The following is a 21,907-nucleotide window of genomic DNA, read 5'->3' as shown; positions in this document are numbered from 1 at the left end:
CATAATGTAAGTCATGAATAGCCAGAGAAAATCTTCCATTCAATAACTAGTAGCATTTTCCAGTCGTTGGAGGGTTTTTTTTTGGTAAGAACTTGGTTGAGGACAAGAAAGAATAATTACTGGAAATGGGTGCCCTTGAAGTACAGTCAATTCACTGGCTGAGGTGTCAGAATTACAAAACCATGGCTGTTTAGATCTTGGCTGAAGATTCATATCAATAATACAGCAATCTGTTTCACAGCTGTTGGTAATTGGGATATTGAAAAGCAAAAAGTAATATTCTTCTTTTTTTATCTTTCAGGGGAGTTGTACAGAGCCTCTCTGAGGAAACATCGCTATCCTGCACAGGGCAGCATTGAAATACATGAGGACACTGAGGTGAATTACCACCTGGATTATGCTTCAGGCAGTTTCTGCATCTACAGCAGGGGTGTCCACCTATGACAACTTTAAGACCTGTGGACTTCAACTCCCAGAATATCGGAGGATTCTGATAATTGAAGTCCACAGGTCTTAAAGTTGTTAAAGTTGGACACCACTGATCTATAGCAATATAGTACTCACATTTTTTAAAAAAATTATTTTAATCATCATATTTTTATACCACCCATCTCACTTAAATGACTCTTAGAATTTTGCTACAAAAATGCTCCACAATCTCAGATGTTATAATGCATCAGGGGGAAAGTCTTTTGATTCTCAGCAGTCAAAATTGTCTTTGACTCCAAAATTACATTTGCTGGGCTGTTATTTAGATAACTTTTGTAAATTACAACCTTCCTCCATGTATTGGGATTTGATTCTGTTACTGAGAAAGCAGAGTAGAGAGACAACCATGGCTTTGTTATTTTTAATTTTAAACATTTTATTTATTTATCAATCAGTCATACTTATATAACCATCCATCTCATAAAAAAGCTATTCTGGGAAGTACATAATAAAAATGTAACGATGGTTTCAAATTATTTTTTAATCTGCAGGCTTGAGTTTTTTCTAATATAGCAAAATGCACTAGACAATAATAAATTACTCTCTGCAATGATCACATTTTCCACCCTCTACTTTCTCTTGGGTGGGAGACCGTGAATAGTTTAGGACAGGGAACTCCAACCCCCCAGTGCCTAGACCAGCAACAGGCCACGCAAACAAATGAATCCCCATCTGAAGGATGCAGGCAGCACACAAAACCAAGCTGCCTCCAGTCTGCAGAAAATCTTTCTCCATGGAACTGGTCTCTGGTGCCCAAAAGGTTGGGGGCTGCTGATCTAGGACTACTGATTCCTGATATCAGAGTTTTTCCCTTTTTCTCATAAATGTAGCATAAAACAAGGCTGCTTTCTCCTCAAATCATTTGGTTTCTTTTTCTTTCCCTCTCCAGGAAGGAAGTCAGTTGCACAAGTGCAGAACACGCATCTTGATTCTTGTCCTTCATGGGGGCAACATCCTAGATACAGGAACAGGGGAGCCCAGCAGTAAGATGGCTGATGTCAACACGTTCACATCTGTATTTGAGAAAGTGACCCAGGCCCACTTTCCTTCCTCCCTTGGCCATATTGTAATCCGACTTGTTCCCTGTCCAGCTGTCTGCTCTGAAGCCTTCTCCCTCATGGCAAAGTGAGTTCTATTCCTTCCTTCTTAACTATCATATTACAAATTTCAGTGAACTAGGAAATAGGCTTTCTATGACAACTTTGTGGGAAAGGAAATGAGATATACCTTTAGGTTAACTATTCTTTCTCCATATGCTTCTGAGAAGTGGGGAATAACAGTAGCTTGCCTTGTGAACTACTATTGTGAAAGATGTGTGAATTTTGAAGCATTGCTGGATTAGAAATGACAGATTAATAAACAGAAGAAATAGCAGTAGTACTAAATAGTGACATTGTTACATAAATGGGAATGTAAGAAAAGTTCTTTTTTTTAGAAGTGGCCGCAGGTGGATCAGACTGTATTAGTTGATTCTTTTTTTAGTGCCTCTGGCTTTTTGAGATTTCTACAGGGAATTTTCTCAGCACAGTTACATGTACCTCAAACTACGAGCTGAGCATTTGAAACAAAACCTAAACCTCCAATTCCACTGCTGAGAATAAAATTCCTGAATACTGCACTTCTGAAATTGGTTTAGGCAATATTTCTTTTGTTCTGCAGGAAACTAAAAAAAAAAAAACCCTCCACCTTCTTAACATGAAGCCAACAGGTAGGAGTGGCGGTGACAGTCCAGGGGAGTGATATACACTGATAAACCCTTTCTGGAAAAAAGAAGCAACTTAGCAAAGGATTCGGCTCTGTTTTATCTGGAGTGTCAGATCATCTGGGAAGAGAAGCACTGAGCTTTTCAACCTCTTGTTCTTGAATGTTCTTTGTGTTCCCTCCCTCTCTTTAAAAACCCCATTTGTGTGCTTTCAACAAACAACGGGAACACGGGAGAAACTTAATGTACCGGAACAATTATTGGAACTGTACATTAATTGAATCTGATCATTTAAAATATCAACCCATATTTTAGATGGGATCCCTTTTTCTGTGGGGTCCTGACTCCTCCCATAAAAGACTCATTTTAAATCAGGATTTTTACTTCCCCTTCAAGGAGAAAATATGGTAGCAAAGTTCTTCAGCTCTTTGGAACAGGGAGAGCCAAATGCCTCTTTCTAATTGCAAAAGAATCCCTTCCATTGTCTTCTCTGGTGATAAGAGTATTCTAGCTTCAGCTCAACAAAGGGGGTCCAAAGACCCTCAACTATTTAGTAGTTTAGATTCTTCCCTCTCCCTCTTTTTCAGAGACAGAATGAGGAGCATATGTCATGAAGATGAACAATTGTTCATCTTCATGACATATGCTCCTCATTCTGTCTCTGAACAGTTCACAGAATGCCCCTCCAACTCTATAAATCTAAACATTAAGAATGTTTTTTTTCTTCCTTCTCTCACCATGACAAGCCTGGCCAATAAAACTGTTCTGGGGATAAACATAGTGCAGATCTCCACATACGCCGACTTGTGCCCTCAGAGAAAAGCTGGATAATAAGTACACACTAAGTAATCAGCTGCCAAAGGCTGCAGGTACACAATAAGCTCCCAGAAATTAGCCATATGTAATAGAATTCTATAGCCATAGAAATAAAATTCATGGCCATCTTTCTGTATCCTGGATAATTGTAGACAATCTGTTTTTTTGGCATGCAGATTATTAAAATTACTTTACATGCTATAGAAAGAACTGACCGTGTTTCCACCAAGATATTTACTTATGTACCAATTTACCAATTGAACTCTATGACAGATGAACAATGAACTGATGAGGGAAGCATGGAAATGTGTTAATTGCTCAGGAAAAAAAAAGCTAGAGGAGAGAGACTGATGGCCCCATGAATGCAGCGAGCTAAGGAATATGTCAAGTGCCCTCTCCCTTCAGGAAAGCGGAGGACATCAATGATTCTCAGCGGGAGGAAGAAAATCTCTTGTTGATTAATTCCTTGCATGCTGAATGGGCTACAACCCAGATTTTCTGTTGTACTTGCAAATTGAAAGCCTGGTGGTTGCACATTGTGTTTCTTTGCTGGGCGACAAATATTTCCTCCTACTTTGGTTCATATGAAAGTTCTGCTGATTAAATATATAAAATGTCAGATATAATTAGAATCTTTAAAACAATTAGTGTGCTAGTTTTTGCATCAACTACAAAATGAATTCAGAAACAGAATGGAAACTTTCTTCACTACATTAGTTACAACAATATAATTGGCAGTAAGTGAGCTGGCTCCTCTGTCAAAATATAGCTCCTGCCCTAAATGCTGTTTTCTTCTGTGTCTTTAGAGACATTACTTTAGTTAAATAGCATTGTAAATAATTAGATTTCAACATGTCATTCTGGAGTTCCTCTATGTTCAGAGATTGTAAAGTGGTCAGTATTATGCTCCAGGTCAGTTTGACCACAGGCCTAGAGAAAATGAAGCTCTGCTATCTTCAGGGTGAGAGACGGCATTTATGTTCTGAATATTATAAGACTGAGGTCAAGGAAGGCTGACATTTAACTGAAATTGAACCTAAATTGCTCTTTCTGTTTTTGCCTGTTTCATTGGCAATGTCTTTCTCTTGCATTCGTCCTTCAATCTGGAGGAAGAATTGATCCTCCACCAGCTAATAAGAGAAATACAGAGATAATTAACAGGATGTTGAACAAAACAAAAGAACCTTTCCTCTCCTTTGAAAAATTAATGTTCATCCTTCAGTTAAAACGAGGCAATCTTCAGCATAGCTATACTGTACATATAATGAAAATGAGCAGATTGCCTTGAATGGAGTGTATCATCAGAGGAAAGTTCTTAGATAAGGAGGCTAACAAGTTTCCAGACTCTCTAGGAATCATGGAGCATATAAATTTAATAAATTACTATTGCTGTTGTTATATTCCCCTACATTTGGAAATACTGTCCAGGTTAAATGGAAACTTCAGTCCAACTTTCTTCCTTGAAGTATGTCAGATTGAAAAGAACTATTAGGAATTTCTTTGGATCTTTCTGTCTTTAAGTCTCTGTCATTTACGTACTGGATATTTAAGAAAGGAGTCTGTATAGTTTTTACTTTGCTAGTCCTGTCAACTATAGGTGGTGCTCATCTCCATTTCGAGAACATGAGCCAGTGCTGCCCGAAGATGTTTCCACAGTCATGTGGCCAGCATGACATTGCAGAACATTCTTTCCTTCTCACCAAAGTGGTATCTATTTATCTACTTGTATTTGCATGCTTTTGAACTACCGGGTGGGCAGGAAGTAGGGGTGAATCATCACACTGCCCCATGGGATATTTAAATCCAAAATAATTTCTAGACTATCCCAGAGTTCTTTTTTGCTGCTTTCCAAAGAAAAATGTGCTACCTAGAGGAGATAGCATAGGCTGTGCTCCAACAAAATCCAAGGACTCTCTTTCTAACATTAGACAATTCAATGTCTTTGTCCATCTTTTCTTACTTCTTAATGTAAGTGTTCAGATTTTCCTAAGATTGCTTCTGAATCTTCTAACTTAGCTTTTGTGGATAGATATTCATAGCTCAGTTTCTTCTCTGTGTGAGTTTGTGGAAGCCCCTTTTCAAAACTGCCTAAATTATTGTTTCTCACCACATCTTAAGCAGTAGATATGTGTATTCATTTAAGCCTGCAGAGTTAAACTTGGGAACATCTGCTCCATTCCTCACATGTCTTCCTGGAAAGCTTCAGGATGAAGTAAAGTTTCTCTGGGATGAAGTAAAACTCTGGGTTTGAAAGTGCTCCTAACTGAGCCGCTTCCCTTGTGAGTTGGCCTAATACAATCAGGTGGAAAAAAGAAAATGACTTTGCAACTTTTGCCATTCTTTTGCAGCATAGAAGGAGGAAGTCTGGGTCGGATACTACAGGCCCCACCAACAGAATTCTTCTCTCCCCTTTTCTCCCTACCTGTGGTCATAAGGCATTCAGAGATCCTGTATCCTCTTGTATCCCCTATCATATCCTTGGATGCTTGCTCTAGTTTTAACTTCCTTTCCTCCCTGCTGGGTACACCTTTCTCTCTTCCCCCTACCAGGTCTTTACACTTCAAGGCAGCCCTTGGTTATTTCAGAATAAGGATGGAAATGCTACTTTTTACCTCAGAATAGCAGAGGACAAATTGAGGCTCTCACTTATAGACTGGGGACAAAATGAAGACAACATTGTGGGGGCCCCAAAACAATGGTCAGGTAATGATTGTGCTTTGGCTCAGAAGGTCTTAATTGAGTTGGAATAGCCTTCCTAGAATTGATGCTCATCTGTAATTGCAACTCCTGATATGCAACAAGATAGGACACATTTCCTATCACATTTCCAGCCCATTTCTGATTAAGAGTTTAGGTTAGAATCTGTATTTGGGAAGGAGTATTATTGCTGGGAAGGGTTGCATTTTTCACACCCTGCAATGTCTAACTGGAAGTCTAATTGCTAACTATTAACCTGTTTCATTTTTAGAATAAATATGTTTTAAATAATGCAATTGTTTCATTAAAACATTGCAGGGTCTTGAGCTAATGCCCCGTGTTACTGTAGGGATATTTTGCCTCTTGATAGAGCTCAATGAGCTAGATTTCAGCTGGTAAATTCCTTGAACAACAGATGGTATCCAAAAGTCCACTAATCATTGAGATATCAGAATTACAATACAGACTATCAATTTATCGATAGAAAGCAGCAAAGAGATTTTGTAGCTGTAATTAAGCTTTTAATGAAACAATGTCCTGCTGACATTAGTTAAGCCCCTTGATTATAGCGAGCAGGAAAGTCAAAGACACGGAGGAAGGACAGAAGACTAAAAGAAGTGGGAGGGAAGTAAAATGGGGAAGACAGAAACAGAAAAGCAGCAGACTTGAAAGGGTTGGAATGGAGCAAAAAAGGAAAAGCACGAAGAGCTGCAGAGTTGAAGAAGGCTGAAATCGTTTCCTGAAATAAGCAAGCCAATCTGGCACACTACAATTATAATAGCTCTTGTTTAACCTTTAAAATAGTGCTGTAAGAAACAGTGCCCACATAAACAGTGTTTATGAGCTGGATGGAGTTTGCCTGCACTCTACATTGGACAGAGGATCATTTGCCCTATAAAAATCTTGATATGTTTTTTTTTTACTAGTATCCCTGCTTCAGTCCCTTGGAGTTCATTTTCTCAATTGTAGCTGTTTCTGTGAACCGGCGACAGCAGCATGGGAGGCAGAGATTCCTGACCAACTTTTCCTAATCTTGCTGCTCTACATTTTTGTTTTAGAGGTTCCTGATCTGAAAACTGGAGTTGATGGCTATTTTTCTGAGCTGTCCTATCTTGTTGTATATCAGGAGTGTCAACCCCAATTTCATTGAGGGCTGCATCAGTGTTGTGTTTGACCTTGGGGGCTGGGGTGGGCGTGGCCAGGGTGGGCATGGTCCGCTTGATGTCACTCATGTCGGGGGCACCTGTGGTGGCCTAAGTGCTCTACCAGCAAAAATGAGCTCCTAAACTCCATTTTTGGTTGCAACGGCCTCCTGTAACCCTCTGCCAGTGAAAACGGAACTTGGGTGGGCTGCGTGTGCCCCCTGGGCCCCATTTTTGGCCTCCTTCAGCCCTCTGCCAGCCCTCCTGAGCTCCGTTTTTGCTGCCAGAGGCACCGCAGGCCAGTCCTTTGCTGTTTCCAGGGCAGCCCCGAGGGCCAGATCCAAGCACCCTGTGGGCCACATCTGGGCCCCGGGCCTTGAGTTTGACACCCCAGTTCTATATCCTCCTTCGAACTGTAACTTAAAGTTCTTCTTTCAGGCTCTGTAAAACTTTTCCCAAGTTCCAAGCCCTGTTTGGCTGTTTTAGATGGAGAGGAGTAATACAAGTGGCTGAGCTCAAAAGAGCATTTTTCTGGAACCTTCTGTCTCCTCTCCAGCTGATGGCAGCTGAATGTGTCCTCTCCAGAGCTTCAAATTGGAATGGGAGGGGATGCAGCTCAGAACCCAGCGCCTGTGCTGGGTTCAGCAGCTCCCAATTAAAACACAGAACGTAGAATAACAGAGTTGGAAGGGACCTTGGAAGTGTTCTAGTCCAACTCCCTGCTCAAGCAGGAGACCCTATAAGCATTTCAGACAGGTGGCTGTCCAGTCTCTTAAAAGCCTTCAGTGATGGAGCACCTACAATTTTTTAAGGCAAGGCATTTCACTGGTTAATTTCACTGTTCTCGCCATTAGGAAATTTCTCCTTAGTTCTAGGTTGCTTCTCTTTCATTAATTTTCATCCATTGTTTCTTGTCTTGCCTTCAGGTGCTTGGTTGCCATCTTTGTGGCAACCTCTCAAATATTGGAAGACTGCTATCATGCCTCCCCTCCTCCTTCTTTTCACTAGATTAGATATACCCAATTCCTGCAACCTTTTCTTCATATGTTTTAGCCTCCAGCCCCCTAATCATCTTGGTTGCTCTTCTCTGGATTATTTCCATAGTCTCAACATCTTTTTTATATTGTGACCAGAACTGGATGCAGTATTACATTACGGCTCTGTACTAGACCTGGAAATGACTAGCACGTATGTGCAAGGGGAACTTTTACCTTTAGGGTAGTACTAATACTTCATGTGAATTCAATTTAATCCCAGTGCCCAAGACAGAGCTTGGAAATCTTGTGGTCTTGTATAGCAGCAGCCAGTCAGCGTAGATAGTACTAAGCTAATGGTCTGGGTTAGTATAAGGCAGCTTTCTCTATTGCTGTAGGCCCTGTTTGGACACCCAGAAGCCAAAATTACCTTCCAGCCTATGCAAGAGCTGGTCCTTACTGCCTCCTTGTGGCATCTAATTGACCATTCACAGAGTAAAGGTAATAGAAGAGAAACAGACATGCTTTTCTGGGGAATAATGGTGAAGCAAAACCTGGAAGTTGAACCAAACAAAAGTCTTTAATATTTGCAAAGCTGAGCAGCCTGCAAAATGCTTCTCTTTCTCTTTGATTTTTGCAGGAGGGTGGGGTTTATTCCCAGCTCTCTTTCACAGACAGCCCTATCTTACCATGATTGCTGAGAACTGATAGCTCAGTATCTCCATGATGTTGATGTGGGTCCTTTTTAGACGACCCATATTTTTATTGATGAGTTTTGCACAGCCATATGGGCAGGATTGCTCCCATCCTTTTTTCACCTGGAATTTGCACTGTACTGACAAGCAGAATGTACAAGATGTGTGAAGAGCAAGGCACACAGTGTGCAATTAGCAAGTTTCTTTCACAAGTATGGAAACTTCTAAACTGTTCATTTGCCCATGGCTCCATATTCCTTCACCTTTCTCTTTGTGTGTGTGTATGTATGTGTGTTATATAACAATGTTTTGTCAAAAGGTTTAGCAACTACTCTCCAAAAATTATTCACAGTAAGAGTAAACATCTTTTCTCCCTAATTAGGTTTACCAAAGTAAGAAGGTGAAAGATGTAATGGCTGCTGCAGTCATTGATTCTCAATTTACGCAAAGTTGGACTTCATCATCAGGCTTTCATTTATTTTGTTCTCCTGCCATTTAAATTTTCTTACTTAGTAATTCACTAACCCTCTCCCTTTATTAAGAGGGGCTGACACTTCTCTTGGAACAGCTAACAACTGAAACCATTGGAGTGATCATTCCAATAAAAATAGTATGTATTAAACAAAAAAACAGACTGACAGTGGCAAACATACGACAGCAATTAAATTTTACATGCTGTTAAAACAAATGTCTTCCTCTTCCTAATTAAGGCTTTCATCAACTAGTGAAAGACTATAAGGAGAGTCTCTTCAAATAGTCATTCCCATGTTTTGGTGTGAACATAAAAAAGGCATCTCAGTCTGTACTAAATAGGACGATATTCAAGTTCTGTGTTGGACACTTGTATGGTGATAACACCAAGCCAGTGCTGGTGTTTTTCTGTAAAAAATGCCGGTTCCCTTGAGATCTCAGGAATATGACTTTTCTTCCTCTAAATCCAGGAAAATGCTTGGGTCTCTGTCCTTCATTTTTAAGCTGGAGAAGCTAACTTCCTACTGAGTGCCTCCTTCCATTTTGCACTCAGCTGAGGATCATGAGCTCCTGACTGTTTGCCAACTGTAGGTTAATAGGGCAAAATGCATTGGGAATATCAAGCAAGTTGAGTTTGTGGCATGACAAATCTTATTCGCATGGGTCAGGATACTGTTCCTCTCAACCAGCCCCAGGAAGACCCGCTCCATTAGTATGTAAGATGCAGGCAGGATGGTATGTATGAATGTAGGTAAGCTCTAAGGCAGAAACAAGCAAAGAGTGTGTAAACTGCCAGAAAGTTCAAGGAAAAAGACCCAAGGAAACTACCTGGTCTTTTAGAGGTAATTCCTTCCCTGTCATAAAGGGCCATAGAGAGAATGGCAGTGTCACGAGAGGATTACTTACTTGTTTTTAAAAACAAATAGCTGCTTAACAAACATATTGATGAAAATGTACTATTTTGATGCACAAAAAGTAAAATTTCTTGTTACCAGGAGATAGATGGTTTTCAAAATGTTTTTGAAAAAATTGGATTACTACTACTACTACTTCTTGTGCCATATTCATCATCGGATGTTGGCGATCATGTTGGCAATCCTATTTTTATCAACAGCCACTGAAAAAGTGCTATTGACTTTTCTCCAAACCAGTCCCTTAGATTTTGAAGCCATGAAGCCATGGCTGTTGCTTTCATGGGGAGCCTGGATTCCCCACAGAGCTCGTCCCCAGGTGGCGGATTGGGGGCCCTTCCCAGTATGGCTTAATGGCGGGTTGGAGGGAATCAAATACTTCCTGTGGACCAACAGCTGGGTGAGTGGCAGCTGGCTCATCAGTATCGACTGAAGGAGAAGGCCATATTGGTCGGAACAGCTTCAGATGAACAGCACATGGTGTGGTGGCAGCCACTTGAACAGCGGTATAGAAAGCAAAGGGAAGACTACTACACTATATATCCCAGGAAAATCGTGATAATGGTGACAAAATCTAAAAAAATTGGACTACTGGAGGTGACTAATGTAAGTTCAGTTGAATGTGTCTTGGTTCATCTTAAATTGCTATCTTTTCTCCACCCTCAATGTAACCCTATAATGCTCCTGTTCTTAATTGTGGATAATTTGCATTACCACCCTCTTCTCTTCCCTTAGCCTGAATCCTTACAGTTATGATGAGACATCTCTAAGTAGCAGTGAAGATCACATCCCACTGGCCGCCTTGCCCTTGTTGGCAATCTCTTCTCCTCAGTACCAGAATGCAGTTGCTATGGTGATCAGCAGAGCCAACCAAGTTTATAATGAATTTCTTGGATCTCCTGATGGGGCAGGCTTTAATGGGCAGGTATGACCACTCTTCTTCCTGCTGGAAAACCTAAAAGACATCATTATATCAGTACACTGAAACTGATAAAATTTATTTTTCACAGGAGGTATATGCTTCGTTATTTCTTTAATCAGAAAATATTCCACTGCTACTTCTGTAGTAACAAAATAAGACATTAAACAATATATCAGGCTCCTAGCCCTTGCACTTTTGCTCCATGTATAATCTATTTCCTGAAAGCTTGGTATTTGAAATAGATAGTATGAAGCTTGTGGACTGATCTAAATGGAGAGGAAATCTAGGTCCACACTTATTTTTTTTTCAGTTTCTGAAGTCCTACAGAGGCTTGGTAGTAAGAGAGAGCTGTCATTTGAGAGAGGTGGGTGGATTTCTCCCCCTGCCCACTTCACTTCTTGCAAATATTGGTGCTTGGAAAGTTTCAGGAAATAGGTGTTGTCTGTTAAAATTTTTAACAAGCCTAACTTTCTACATAATTGTGAAATTAAAAAAGGGAAACTTCATGCCACCAAATTTAGTCTAGTGGTTAAGGCGCTAGGCTAGAAAGTGGGAGACTATGAGTTCTGCCTTAGTAATGAAAGCCAGCTGGGTGACTTTAGGCCAGTAACTCAGCCCAACCCACCTCACAGTGTTGGTGGAGTAAATAGGAGGAGGAAGATGCATTGGACATGTTTGCCTCCTTGAGTTATTTGTACAAGTAATAATGGTGGGATACAAAGTAATATGCTGTCTCAATTTTGGAGAATTCTAGAGACATGTAAACAGGGGATTGATGGACCATTTGTAGTTACTCATATTGGCTCATTGACTTTTTAAAGTTTATCATATGTTTATTTCATGTTTCAGTTAACCAATAAATCTGAAACGGAAACTGTAAAGGATGTGATATCAAAAAATAGAGTGAACAGAGGAAAAAAAAATCAGTTCTTAAAGATAAATAGTTATTTTATGGTCAGATAGATGCAATTCAGGAAGAGAGAGACAGTCCATTGGAGTGGGTTTTTCAGCATCTCATTTTCTTCTCTTGGGTAAAAATGAAGAACATCGTCTCTGGAATTCTAACTTAAGGATTCTTTAAAAAATCACCCATTCTAGTTTTCTTACAACATCAGCCATTCCTCCCAAGTCTCACCTTGACATAACTTTCCTCCCCTCCACAATTGATCCTCAAAAATGCAATAAAAACAATTTCCATGGAAAAATTATTATGTGGAAGAGGAGATAAAATTTCACGAGGGGTCCTGCTAAGAAAAAAAAAATCTCCTGAACTTCCTTTAAAAACTCACAAGGAAGGGAAACATTATTTTTTCTACTCTTCTGTTCTACTAATAAGTAGTGATGTACTTCTGCACATTACTGGCACTAAATAAAGGCTTAGTTGTTGTGGCCTCTATATTATCTTTTTCATATCATATTGCTTTTTATGCCAGACTGGACTGTGGATTTAACTGATTGAGTTCTCACAGCATTAGAAAAAACAATGTCTGAGGAATTAGAAGCAGGAGGCATTAGTAGTATGGTGTAGTAATAGCCTGCTTATTTAGACTTGAGAAGGTGGCAAAAAGGTAGACCTGAACTAGGTTATTTTATAATAAGGTAGTATCCAAGGAAATGGCTTGGAGAGAAGAATTAACCTTTCTTAAGACTGCTGCAATCCAGTGCAATTTTGGATGATCCCTATCACTGATTTTTATAATAATGTGAACACCTTAATTTAATTTATCTGTATTTTATGTCTAGTTTATGTGATATTAATTATGCATAAGCTTGCCATATCAGCTTATGTTATCGATGCAGCTGATATAAGTGAATTCACATATTGAAAACTTATTATTTCCAGTATGGTAATTACAAGAAATATTTTCTCTCCATAAGGAGCCATAACCTTTTGTAAGATCCTTCTTGTGTTTAAGTCTTTGCTGTATGACTGAAAGATTTGTGACTCACCTGTGTCTGGCTTTGGATTCTCACCACACACTACATGATGCTAAAACATAAGAACGTTTGTAGTTTGAGGTACCGCCTAGATGCTGTGTATACTGGGCAATCCTGTGAAACTATAAAAATAGCCATGAAATATTTATTTTGTTAATCATAATACTTATGGTATGTGACTGTAACAACATAGGGCTCCAAGTGAACGTCTCTGATTAGGCCAAATCACAAACTTGGTGCTTCTTCTTGGTCTTCCAGGTGTGCCTTGTGGGGGACTGTGTGGGAGGAATGTTGGGCTTTGATGCCATTTGCTACAGCACGGGACTAGCAGATGAAAGCCAAGTCAGCAGCAGAAGAGGCAGCACCAGCAGTGTTCAGGTATGCATGGGAGAATGTCAGAGAAGGCAGCCACTGCATATCTTATCATCCACAATAGCAGTTTTGCTTCCTGGAAAGCTGCAAACTATTTGGAATGTCATGACAGTGAAATGGTATAAAACCAGGGGGTGGGGTTCTACCAGTTTGAACCAGTTCTATAGAACCGGTTGTTATGATTCTGCGCAGTTTGGAAAACCGGCAAATCATGCCCCTGGCTGGCCCCTCCCCTCTCTTCCCTGTCAGTCCTTATTGCACATATGCCCGGCATCGCTGACTGCATTCTCCCCTGGCCAGTCACTCCTTAAGGTATTTCTCTTTTTCTCTCCCAACGATCAGCTGTTCGGACAATCAGCTGTGCCAGGATCCCCCTCACTGTCTTACTGCTTCACCCAGGAGGCTTCCCTGAGGCCCAGGAGGCAAAAAGTGGGGGCGCACAGTCAATTTTTGGCCTTCCTGGGAGTCAGGGAAGCCTTTTGGGAGCAAAAACACTGCCCCAGGAGAGATCCCTGAGACCCAGGAGGGCAAAAAATGGAGTGCAGGGGCAGGGTGCTGCAGAAGGAAAGAAGCCATGCCTACCCAGTCACATGACCATTCCGCCCACAGAATCGGTAGTAAAAAATATTTGCATCCCACCCCTGTATAAAACTCCTGTGAGCTTACTGTATAAGTGCACTATGCACCAATACAGGTACATAGCAAGCTTGTATGATTTATATGAAAGATGAGCTAGCAGTGTGTGGCAGCAGCCAAAAAAAAGCCAATGCAATCCTACTAGGTTGCATAAGCATAGGGATAGAATCAAGATCAGGTGAAGTACAAATACTTTAGTAAGACCACACCTGGAATACTACATCCAGTATTGGTCATCACATTATAAAAAGGATGTTGAAACTCTGGAAAGAGTCCAGAAAAGGGCAACAAAGATGATTAGGGGGCTGGAGGCTAAAACATAGGAAGAACAGTTGCAGGAACTGGGTTTATCTCGTCTAGTGAAAAGAAGAACTGGGGTGACATGATAGCAGTGATCCAATATTTGAAGGGCTACCTGAAAGAAGAGGGGATCAACCTATTTTCCAAAGCACCTGAAGGCAAGACAAGAAACAATGGATGGAAACTAACCAAGGAAAAGACCAACCTAGAACTAAGGAGAAATTTCCTGACAGTGTGAACAATAAACCAATGGAACAGCTTGCCCTCAAAAGTTGTGGGTGTTGCATCACTAGAAGCTTTTAAGAAGAGACTGGACAGATGTCTGAAATAGTAGCAGGTCTCCTGCTCGAGCAGTGGGTTGGACTAGTGACCTCCAATGTCCCTTCCAGTTCTATTGTTCTGGAATCGGATATGCTGTTACTATTTTTCTCCTGAATTTTGCCACAGATTGATGTTAGCTTTAAAATCTAACTTCATGTTGATGTTTGCAGTAAACTTTGGGAATGAAAACTGTATCAACACTACAGCCCCTTCGTGTGTATCATCGTCATAATTTTCCCCTTTAAAATAAACTGACATATAAATAAATTTTCTACAGGATAAACCTGTTTCGTCTGAAGATTCAAATCTAGAAGATCTCAAGCGCCTCAGCAAAAGTAATATTGATGTCTCAGGAATAATGGAGAATGAAGAGTCCAGACAACCATTGCCTCGGAAACAAAGTGACTGCTCCAACTATGACTGTGATAGTATAACAAACCATCATGCTTTCCTATCCAGGTAACTAAAAGCCTTGCATGAAGAAAGTGCAAGCTCAAGCAAGCAGGAACAAGACTTAGTGTAAACTAAGCAATGAGTAGATAATGTCAGGTGGGCTGTATGGCTGGGCTTAGTATTTATCTACCTTTTCACTCAGGTTGCCAAAGAGAGCTTTTGAAAAACAAACAGGTGTACTTTGGAGTCCCTGCCATGTGTGAGGCAGCATCATGGAAGTAGGCTTTCCAATTACTTCTCAGATAGCATATCATGATATTGCATATTTTTAAACATTGTACATAAGACACAAACCTCGTAGCTGAGGGAAAAACAGGTTTTAGAAAGTCTATAGGTTTTTAATGCTGATAGCTCTGCATTCATAAACTCTAGTTTCTGGCTTTAAGTTTATTCATAAGCTGAATTTTGTATTTGCAAATATAAAGTTTTATTTCATTCTTGTTTATTTGGAGTAGATTAGATGAAGGAAAAGAAATTAGTCCTTTCCGCAGGACTGATGGTTTGGAACAAACTGACATCACACCCTCTCACAAAAGTGCATCCTTATAAACAAAAATAAAAATCTTTTGCCTGCTTCCAAAGTCTAAAGCCCTCCCAGATGCTAAATTGTTCTCCTGGTGGTAAACCTGCTTCTCTCTGCCTCCTGTGTTGAAATTTTGTCCAGAAATGCACCCATTCACATTTTTATACATTAATTCACTTACTGATATATTTGCAACCCTTAAACATATTACAGGTAGTCCTCAGCTTATGACCACAATTGAGCCCAAAATTTATGTTGCTACCTAAGTGAGAAATTTGTTAAGTGAATTTTGCCCCATTTTACAACTTTTCTTGCCACGAATGTTAAGTGAATCACTGCAGTTGTTAAATTAGCAACACTGTTGTTAAGTGAATCTGATATCTCCACTGACTTTGCTTGCCAGAAGGTTGCAAAAGGGGATCACATGCAACCTAGGACAGTGCAACCGTCATAAGTGTGAATCAGTTTCCAAGCATCTGAATGCAAATTATACGACCATGGGAATGCTGCAACAGTCATAAGTGTGAAAAATGGTCATAAGTCATTTTTTTCAATGTCGTTGTAACTTTGAACAGTCATTAAGTGAACTGTTGTAAGTCAAGGGCTACCTGTAGTCTTTGTCTAGTTGATTTCAGCCTCAAGTTTATCATCATTGTGGAATGGAACCACGTTGTTTCACTCTTCTTATTCTCTTTCCCAGCATCCACTCAACGATGTTGAATGAAGATGCGGAGTTTCCCCCAACAAACACTTCAAGCACGTTGGATGTTAATTTGGGGCGATTTGAATTTGAAGTGTCTGATTTCTTCCTATTTGGTTCACCTCTCGGTTTGGTGCTGGCTATGCGGAGGACAGTCCTGCCCAGTCTGGAAGGTGAGTGATACCCAGATAGCTACTCTTGGCTACTTTTGGCAAAACTTTTATCTCCCCAAATAGAATGAGTTTGCTAAGGTTGTCTCAGAAGAGCACAAACCTCTTTGGGCAGAGTTGGTTTCTCTTTGGGCAGAATATAGGAGGTTCAGTGCTGTTTTTCTAAAATTATTTTTGAAAAAGATTTTTCCATAAAAAGTAATAGATCCAACATCTCAAAATCCACAAGTCTTATCAGTCTTCAAAACAGTGAAGGTCCTTCTCCTGATGATGCTTTTCTTCCCACCTTTTCACACTTGTGAAAGATTAGATCAGGGGTGTCAAACTCGATTTCATTGAGGGCCGCATCAGGGTTGTGTTTGACCTTGGGGGCTGGGGTTGGTGTGGCCAGGGTGGGCGTAGCCAGCTCGACATCACTCCTGTCGGGGGCATCTGTGGTGGCCCAAGCACTCTGATAACGAAAACAGGCTCTTGGGCACTGTTTTTGGCTGCCATGGCCTCCTGCAACCCTCTGCAAGCGAAAATGGACCCCAGGACAGCTGCATGTGGTCCTTCCAAGCTCCGTTTTCACTGGCAGAAGCACCACGGGTTGGTCCTTTGCTGTTTCCAGGGCAGCCCTGCGTGCCAGATCTAGCCCCTGGGCCTTGAGTTTGACACCCCTGGACTAGATTTTTATTTAATGACAGCTGAGACCATTGGAAACATTGTATGCAATATCAACATTTCTGAAATAATCCATTTTGTGGGTTCTTGTCATTCAAGTTGAATATCTATTTTAAGAGGCCATTGCAATTGTATAACAAGAATCAATCCATTGTCAGTGGAAATTATTCATTAGTGGACCAATATGTGCTTTAAACACTGAAGTTTTATCTGATTTATTAATCAGGTCTGGCAGAGCAGACATTTGGTGTAAAATGCCAGGTTTACTATAGCAGTTAATACCATTGGATTGTTCTTTGCTTGGCTCTGGGGAAATTCTAATCTGATTTTCAAAGCTCAGTTTCCTATTTAGTTTGCTATAACAGCTTGATTAGTGATGAAACACGGATAGGCAGGTGCTGGGATTGTCTTTTTGTGAATGTTGAGTAATGACAACTTTGTCTTGAAAAGCCAATCGAAGCTAGAAATAACTTGTTTTCAGAACAAAAAAGAGACATTAGGGAATGATAGACCATTTTGATAAACCTTTTCTGGTTCATCATTGTTAAGTTTGAGCAATGAGAGGCTGAACCAGAGCATGAGTGCAACAATACTTTATTTTACAATAAAGGGCTGACCGTGCTTGCCAAGCCTGGAACTGGCTCGCAGCAATCAGCAACCGGTTGGACCCCGCAGCCTGCTTTTATAGCTGGCTGCTGGGGAGAACCAACCAATGGGAATGGGGGGAATAACGCCCACATAAAGTGAGTGGACCTGAGTGAGAACTCCTTGAGTCCTCAGGACATAACACCCCTTCCCCCCAGATGCGAACATGCATAGTCCTTGAGGTAGACGGGGGGTTTGTGTTGGCGCCCGGAGCGGCGCAACTCGGGAACATTGTCTGTCTGTTCGGTATCAGTCTGTGACGGTTGAGCCGGCATAGTGTCGCCAACACTCTCTCTGGACTGGGCATCCTCGGAAACCACCGGGTTGGTTACTGGGGTCGAGCTCTCGTGGGTTGGATCAGGCTGGTCAACTCTCTGGGCACTGTTGTCCGAGTTTGGGCTGACCGGAACGACCGCTGGCGCAGACTGGTCGCTGGGTGCGATGTGGCTGGGCGGCGGATGAGACGGTTCCCCTTCGACTGGAGACTCTGGATTCTTGTTGGCAAGGTTGCTGAGGCGCCTTCTGAGTTGGTCTATGTGTCTCCTCCAGACGCGACCATCCTCCAGCCTGACTCTATACGATCTCGGCCCAGTGACGGCGATGACCTCGCCTGGAATCCAAAGTGGGTCCCCAGCGAAATTCCTTGCGAATATCGGCTCCTGTAACATAAAATGTCTAACCCCGAAGTAGAAGCGAGGGAGAGTCAGGGCAGTATTGTGGGTGCAGTCTATCCAATACAGTCCTCAGGCGCCGGCCCATCAGAAGTTCCGCTGGGGACTTATTGGTGACTGCACAGGGGTTGAGTGCTGGCTCATCAGGAACCGTGAGAGTTTGTGGTGCCAGTCATCTCTGCCAAACTTGGCGAGGGCCTCTTTGGTGGTCCTGACGGCCCTTTCAGCCAACCCATTACTCGCAGGGTGAAATGGGGCTGTGAAAATGTGGCGAATGCCTAGGTTGGCTGCAAAACGGCTGAATTCTACTGATGCGAACTGTGGGCCATTATCGGAGACCAAGGAGTCGGGTAGTCCATGTGTAACGAACAGGCGCGTTAACACGTTGGTGATTGCTAGTGTGGTGGTCGTGGATAGCTGTGCCACGTCTATCCATTTGGAATAAGCGTCCACGACCACTAGGAACATCTTTCCATGCACGGGCCGGCCAGATCGATATGGATTCTAGACCAAGGGCGCTGGCGCTCTCCCATCTGGTAAGGGTGGCGATGGGGGAGCAGGACGGGATTCCTGGCAAATGCTGCAGGAACTTACCCAATTGACAATGTCCTCGTCTAGACCCGGCCACCACACGTAGCTGCGTGCTAATGCCTTCATTCTCACAATGCCAGGGTGTCCCTCGTGCAACGCCTCCAGGACTCGGGTACGCAGCGAGGTCGGAATGACCACTCGAGTGCCCCACAGTAGACAACCCTGCAAACTGGACAGCTCCTGCATGCGAGTCTTAAAGGGTGCGAATTTGTTATCAACGTTGCCTCCCGGCCACCCCCTCCTCACCCAGTCGAGCACCTGGGCGAGCGTTTGGTCTGCCTTGGTTTTAGCGGCGATGTCAAGGGCGGTGATGGGCAGGTCCAACTGGGTGATTTCGAAAATGGCGTTGACAGGAGCTGGGTCTTCAGCCGGAGCGGGTAAGGGGCAGCGACTGAGAGCGTCGGCGTGGGATAGAGTTTTGCCCGGGCGGTGAATAAGTTTGTATGAGTAGGCCGCTAGGAAAAGTGTCCACCTTGTCATCCTAGGGGAAAGGACTTGAGGTGTCTGTTTGTCGCCGGCCAGTAGGCCCAGGAGGGGCTTATGGTCGGTGACCAGTTCAAAAAGTGGCCAAAAGGAATTCGTGAAACTTTTTCACGGCTGCAACAGCTGCTAGGGCTTCCTTGTCTATTTGGCTGTAATTTCGCTCCGTGGCCGAGAGCGTCCTGGAGAAAAAGGCGATGGGGGCCTCGGCGCCATTGGGGAGTCTATGACTAAGGACCGCCCCAATTCCAAAAGGGGATGCGTCTGCTGCCAGTACTAAAGGAAGGTTGGGGTCGAATTGGATGAGCACTGCCTCTGGACGTAAGTAGTGATTTGACAGCGTTAAACGCCTGGTCTTCTTTGTGCCCCCAGTGCCACGGTGACTTTTTGTCTAGTAATCTGTGTAGGGGTTCGGCTACTGAGGCTTTATGGGGCAAGAAGGATGCATAAAAGTTCAGCAGCCCCAAGAAAGCTTGTAGCTCCGTTTTGGAGGTTGGTGTGGGAGCTTCGTGGATTGCCCTAACCTTGGACTCCAGGGGGTGAATGCCAGAGGCGTCAATTTTATAACCCAGAAAGTCCACCTGTCTAGTGGCAATGGCGCATTTTTCTTTTTTTTAACTTGAGGCCATGCTGTCTGAACCTCTCTAACACTGCTCGCACTCTCTGGAAGAGTTGGGGTCTGTCCCTGGCCGAGACCAAGATGTCGTCGAAGTAGGGTACTACACCAGGGAGGCCCTGTAAAATCCGCTCCATGAGGGATTGAAAAATACCCGGGCAACACTTACGCCAAATTGGAGACGCTTGCATCGGAAGGCACCCCTGTGAGTGACGATGGTCTGAAGTTCCGCTGTTTGGTTATCAACAGGGAACTGCTGATATGCTTGAGACATGTCCAATTTAGCAAAAATACTGCCCGGTTCGAATGTGTGCAATAAGTGCTGAATGACGGGCACAGGGTAGGCGCTAACTTGTAAATATTTATTGATTGTTGTCTTGTAGTCCGAGCAAATTCTCAGGCTACCATCTTTTTAAGGGTGTGACAATGGGCGTCTCCCACTTGGCGAAATCTGTTGGCTCAATGACCCCTTGTTTTAGTAGTTTATCCAATTCAGCGTCTAGTTTTGGTCGAATAGCAAATGGAACTCTACGTGGTTTTAATCTGATTGGGACTGCCTGGGGTCAACGGTGAACGAGATGGGGGTTCCATTATAACACCCCAGCTCCTCGCTGAACACATCTGCGTAGTCAGCGAATAAGGAGTCAGTGTCTGAGGTTGAGACAGCATGGACTCCTGTTAACCCTAGGCCGAGGTGGGGAAACCAATCGAGCCCCAATAAGGTGGGTAGATTGCCGTTAACTACCACTAGAGGTAGGTGGCCTTTAAAAGCTCTAAAACTGACAAAGAACTTGCCTCTGCCGATCACGGGAATGGCCTTCCCTGGTAGTCCTTCAGACCGAACTGGCATCTCTGAAGCCGGGTAGTAGATAGGCTGGGGTGGAGTCTCTTGAGGGTGTTCCACGAGATTATTGAGAGCGCTGACCCTGTGTCAACCTCCATGTGGCACGGTTTACCTTCTAGGGAAACGGAGAGAGAAATTTTACTAACAGTGTGGCAAGTACGCCTGGCAAGGCGGTGCGTGCGACAGTTTAATACTTGCCTCTGTGGTCCCGAGTGCGAGGACGGGGTCTGTGTGCAGCACTTTGGGGGCTTGGCAGACTCTCGCGATGTGCCCCTCTTATGGCAGTTGTTGCAAGTGGCTCCTTTAAACTTGCAGGTGGCCCTTTGATGTGATCCCCACAGGCTAGGCACAATGTGATGTGCTTGGGTGGACCGGTGTATTCTTGTTTGGCCCCTACCTGCGACCGTCTGTCGTTGGTGAGGCGGTGGACGCGTTTTCATCGTTGTGGGTTTCCTCCGCTTCCACCTCTTCGGAATGGACTGGGAACGATGCTAGCTTGGCACTTGGGCCCTGAATTTCGGTGGCTGAGTTCGTTGCTAGCTCGGCTGCTAGGGCCTCCTCGCCTGCGCGAGGTTGAGGTCTTTTTGCTAGCAGGCGCCTCTGTAGGTTGAGATCCTTGACCCCACAAACTAATTGATCGAGGAGCATGTCCTCCAGGTATGTTCCAAACCCGCAGTGCAGGGCTGCTGTTCTGAGGGCGGCCATATATTGATTGATGGTCTCCTTACTTGATTGCTTCCTCATACGGAACGTGAACCTCCTGGCGATTTGTGAAGGCCTGGGAGCGTAGTGGTTAGTGAGGATCTCAAGCAACTCGGACCACGGAACGTTTTTCAATTCTCTCGGCGCTACGAGTGCTGCGGCGGTATCGTAAACGGTGGCTCCGCAGTAGATTAGGAAATAGGATTTTTCCGATGCTCTCCGCGTCCGCCAGGCCGACCGCATCGATGTAATGATTGAAGCGGTTCTTATACGATTCCCACTTCTCTTCGTCTGGTTTAAACGCCGGGAATACTGGGTTGGAACTCATGGTGCTGGAACGGCTGGGCTACCTGCGGAAAAATCTCTCTGGGACTACGAGCGCTCGTGAGTTACTAGTGATATCAGCTCTGGAGAGGTTTTTTGCTACCCTCTCTTTCTCTCTCTGGGTTACCACGTTGGCTGC

The 21,907-nt window shown here is 43.1% G+C and overlaps 1 protein-coding gene across 2 annotated transcripts in view; it reads left to right on the top strand.

Annotated features, from left to right (window-relative positions):
• The window catches only part of PITPNM3 (PITPNM family member 3), a 141,813-nt gene that overhangs the window by 94,168 nt on the left and 25,738 nt on the right, over positions 1–21,907 (top strand). For both annotated transcript variants that reach the window (XM_026708577.2, XM_087928463.1), the window contains exons 5-10: positions 302–378; positions 1,379–1,614; positions 10,633–10,822; positions 13,016–13,135; positions 14,664–14,845; positions 16,063–16,235. In XM_026708577.2, the coding sequence (XP_026564362.1) occupies positions 302–378; positions 1,379–1,614; positions 10,633–10,822; positions 13,016–13,135; positions 14,664–14,845; positions 16,063–16,235 (978 nt within the window). The remainder of the gene's footprint in view (positions 1–301; positions 379–1,378; positions 1,615–10,632; positions 10,823–13,015; positions 13,136–14,663; positions 14,846–16,062; positions 16,236–21,907) is intronic.

The sequence above is a fragment of the Pseudonaja textilis genome, chromosome 1 (assembly GCF_049901715.1).
Source record: "Pseudonaja textilis isolate UNSWEBS1 chromosome 1, rPseTex1.2, whole genome shotgun sequence".
Classification (NCBI taxonomy): domain Eukaryota; kingdom Metazoa; phylum Chordata; class Lepidosauria; order Squamata; family Elapidae; genus Pseudonaja; species Pseudonaja textilis.
This window is presented reverse-complemented; position numbering and strand designations above follow the sequence as displayed.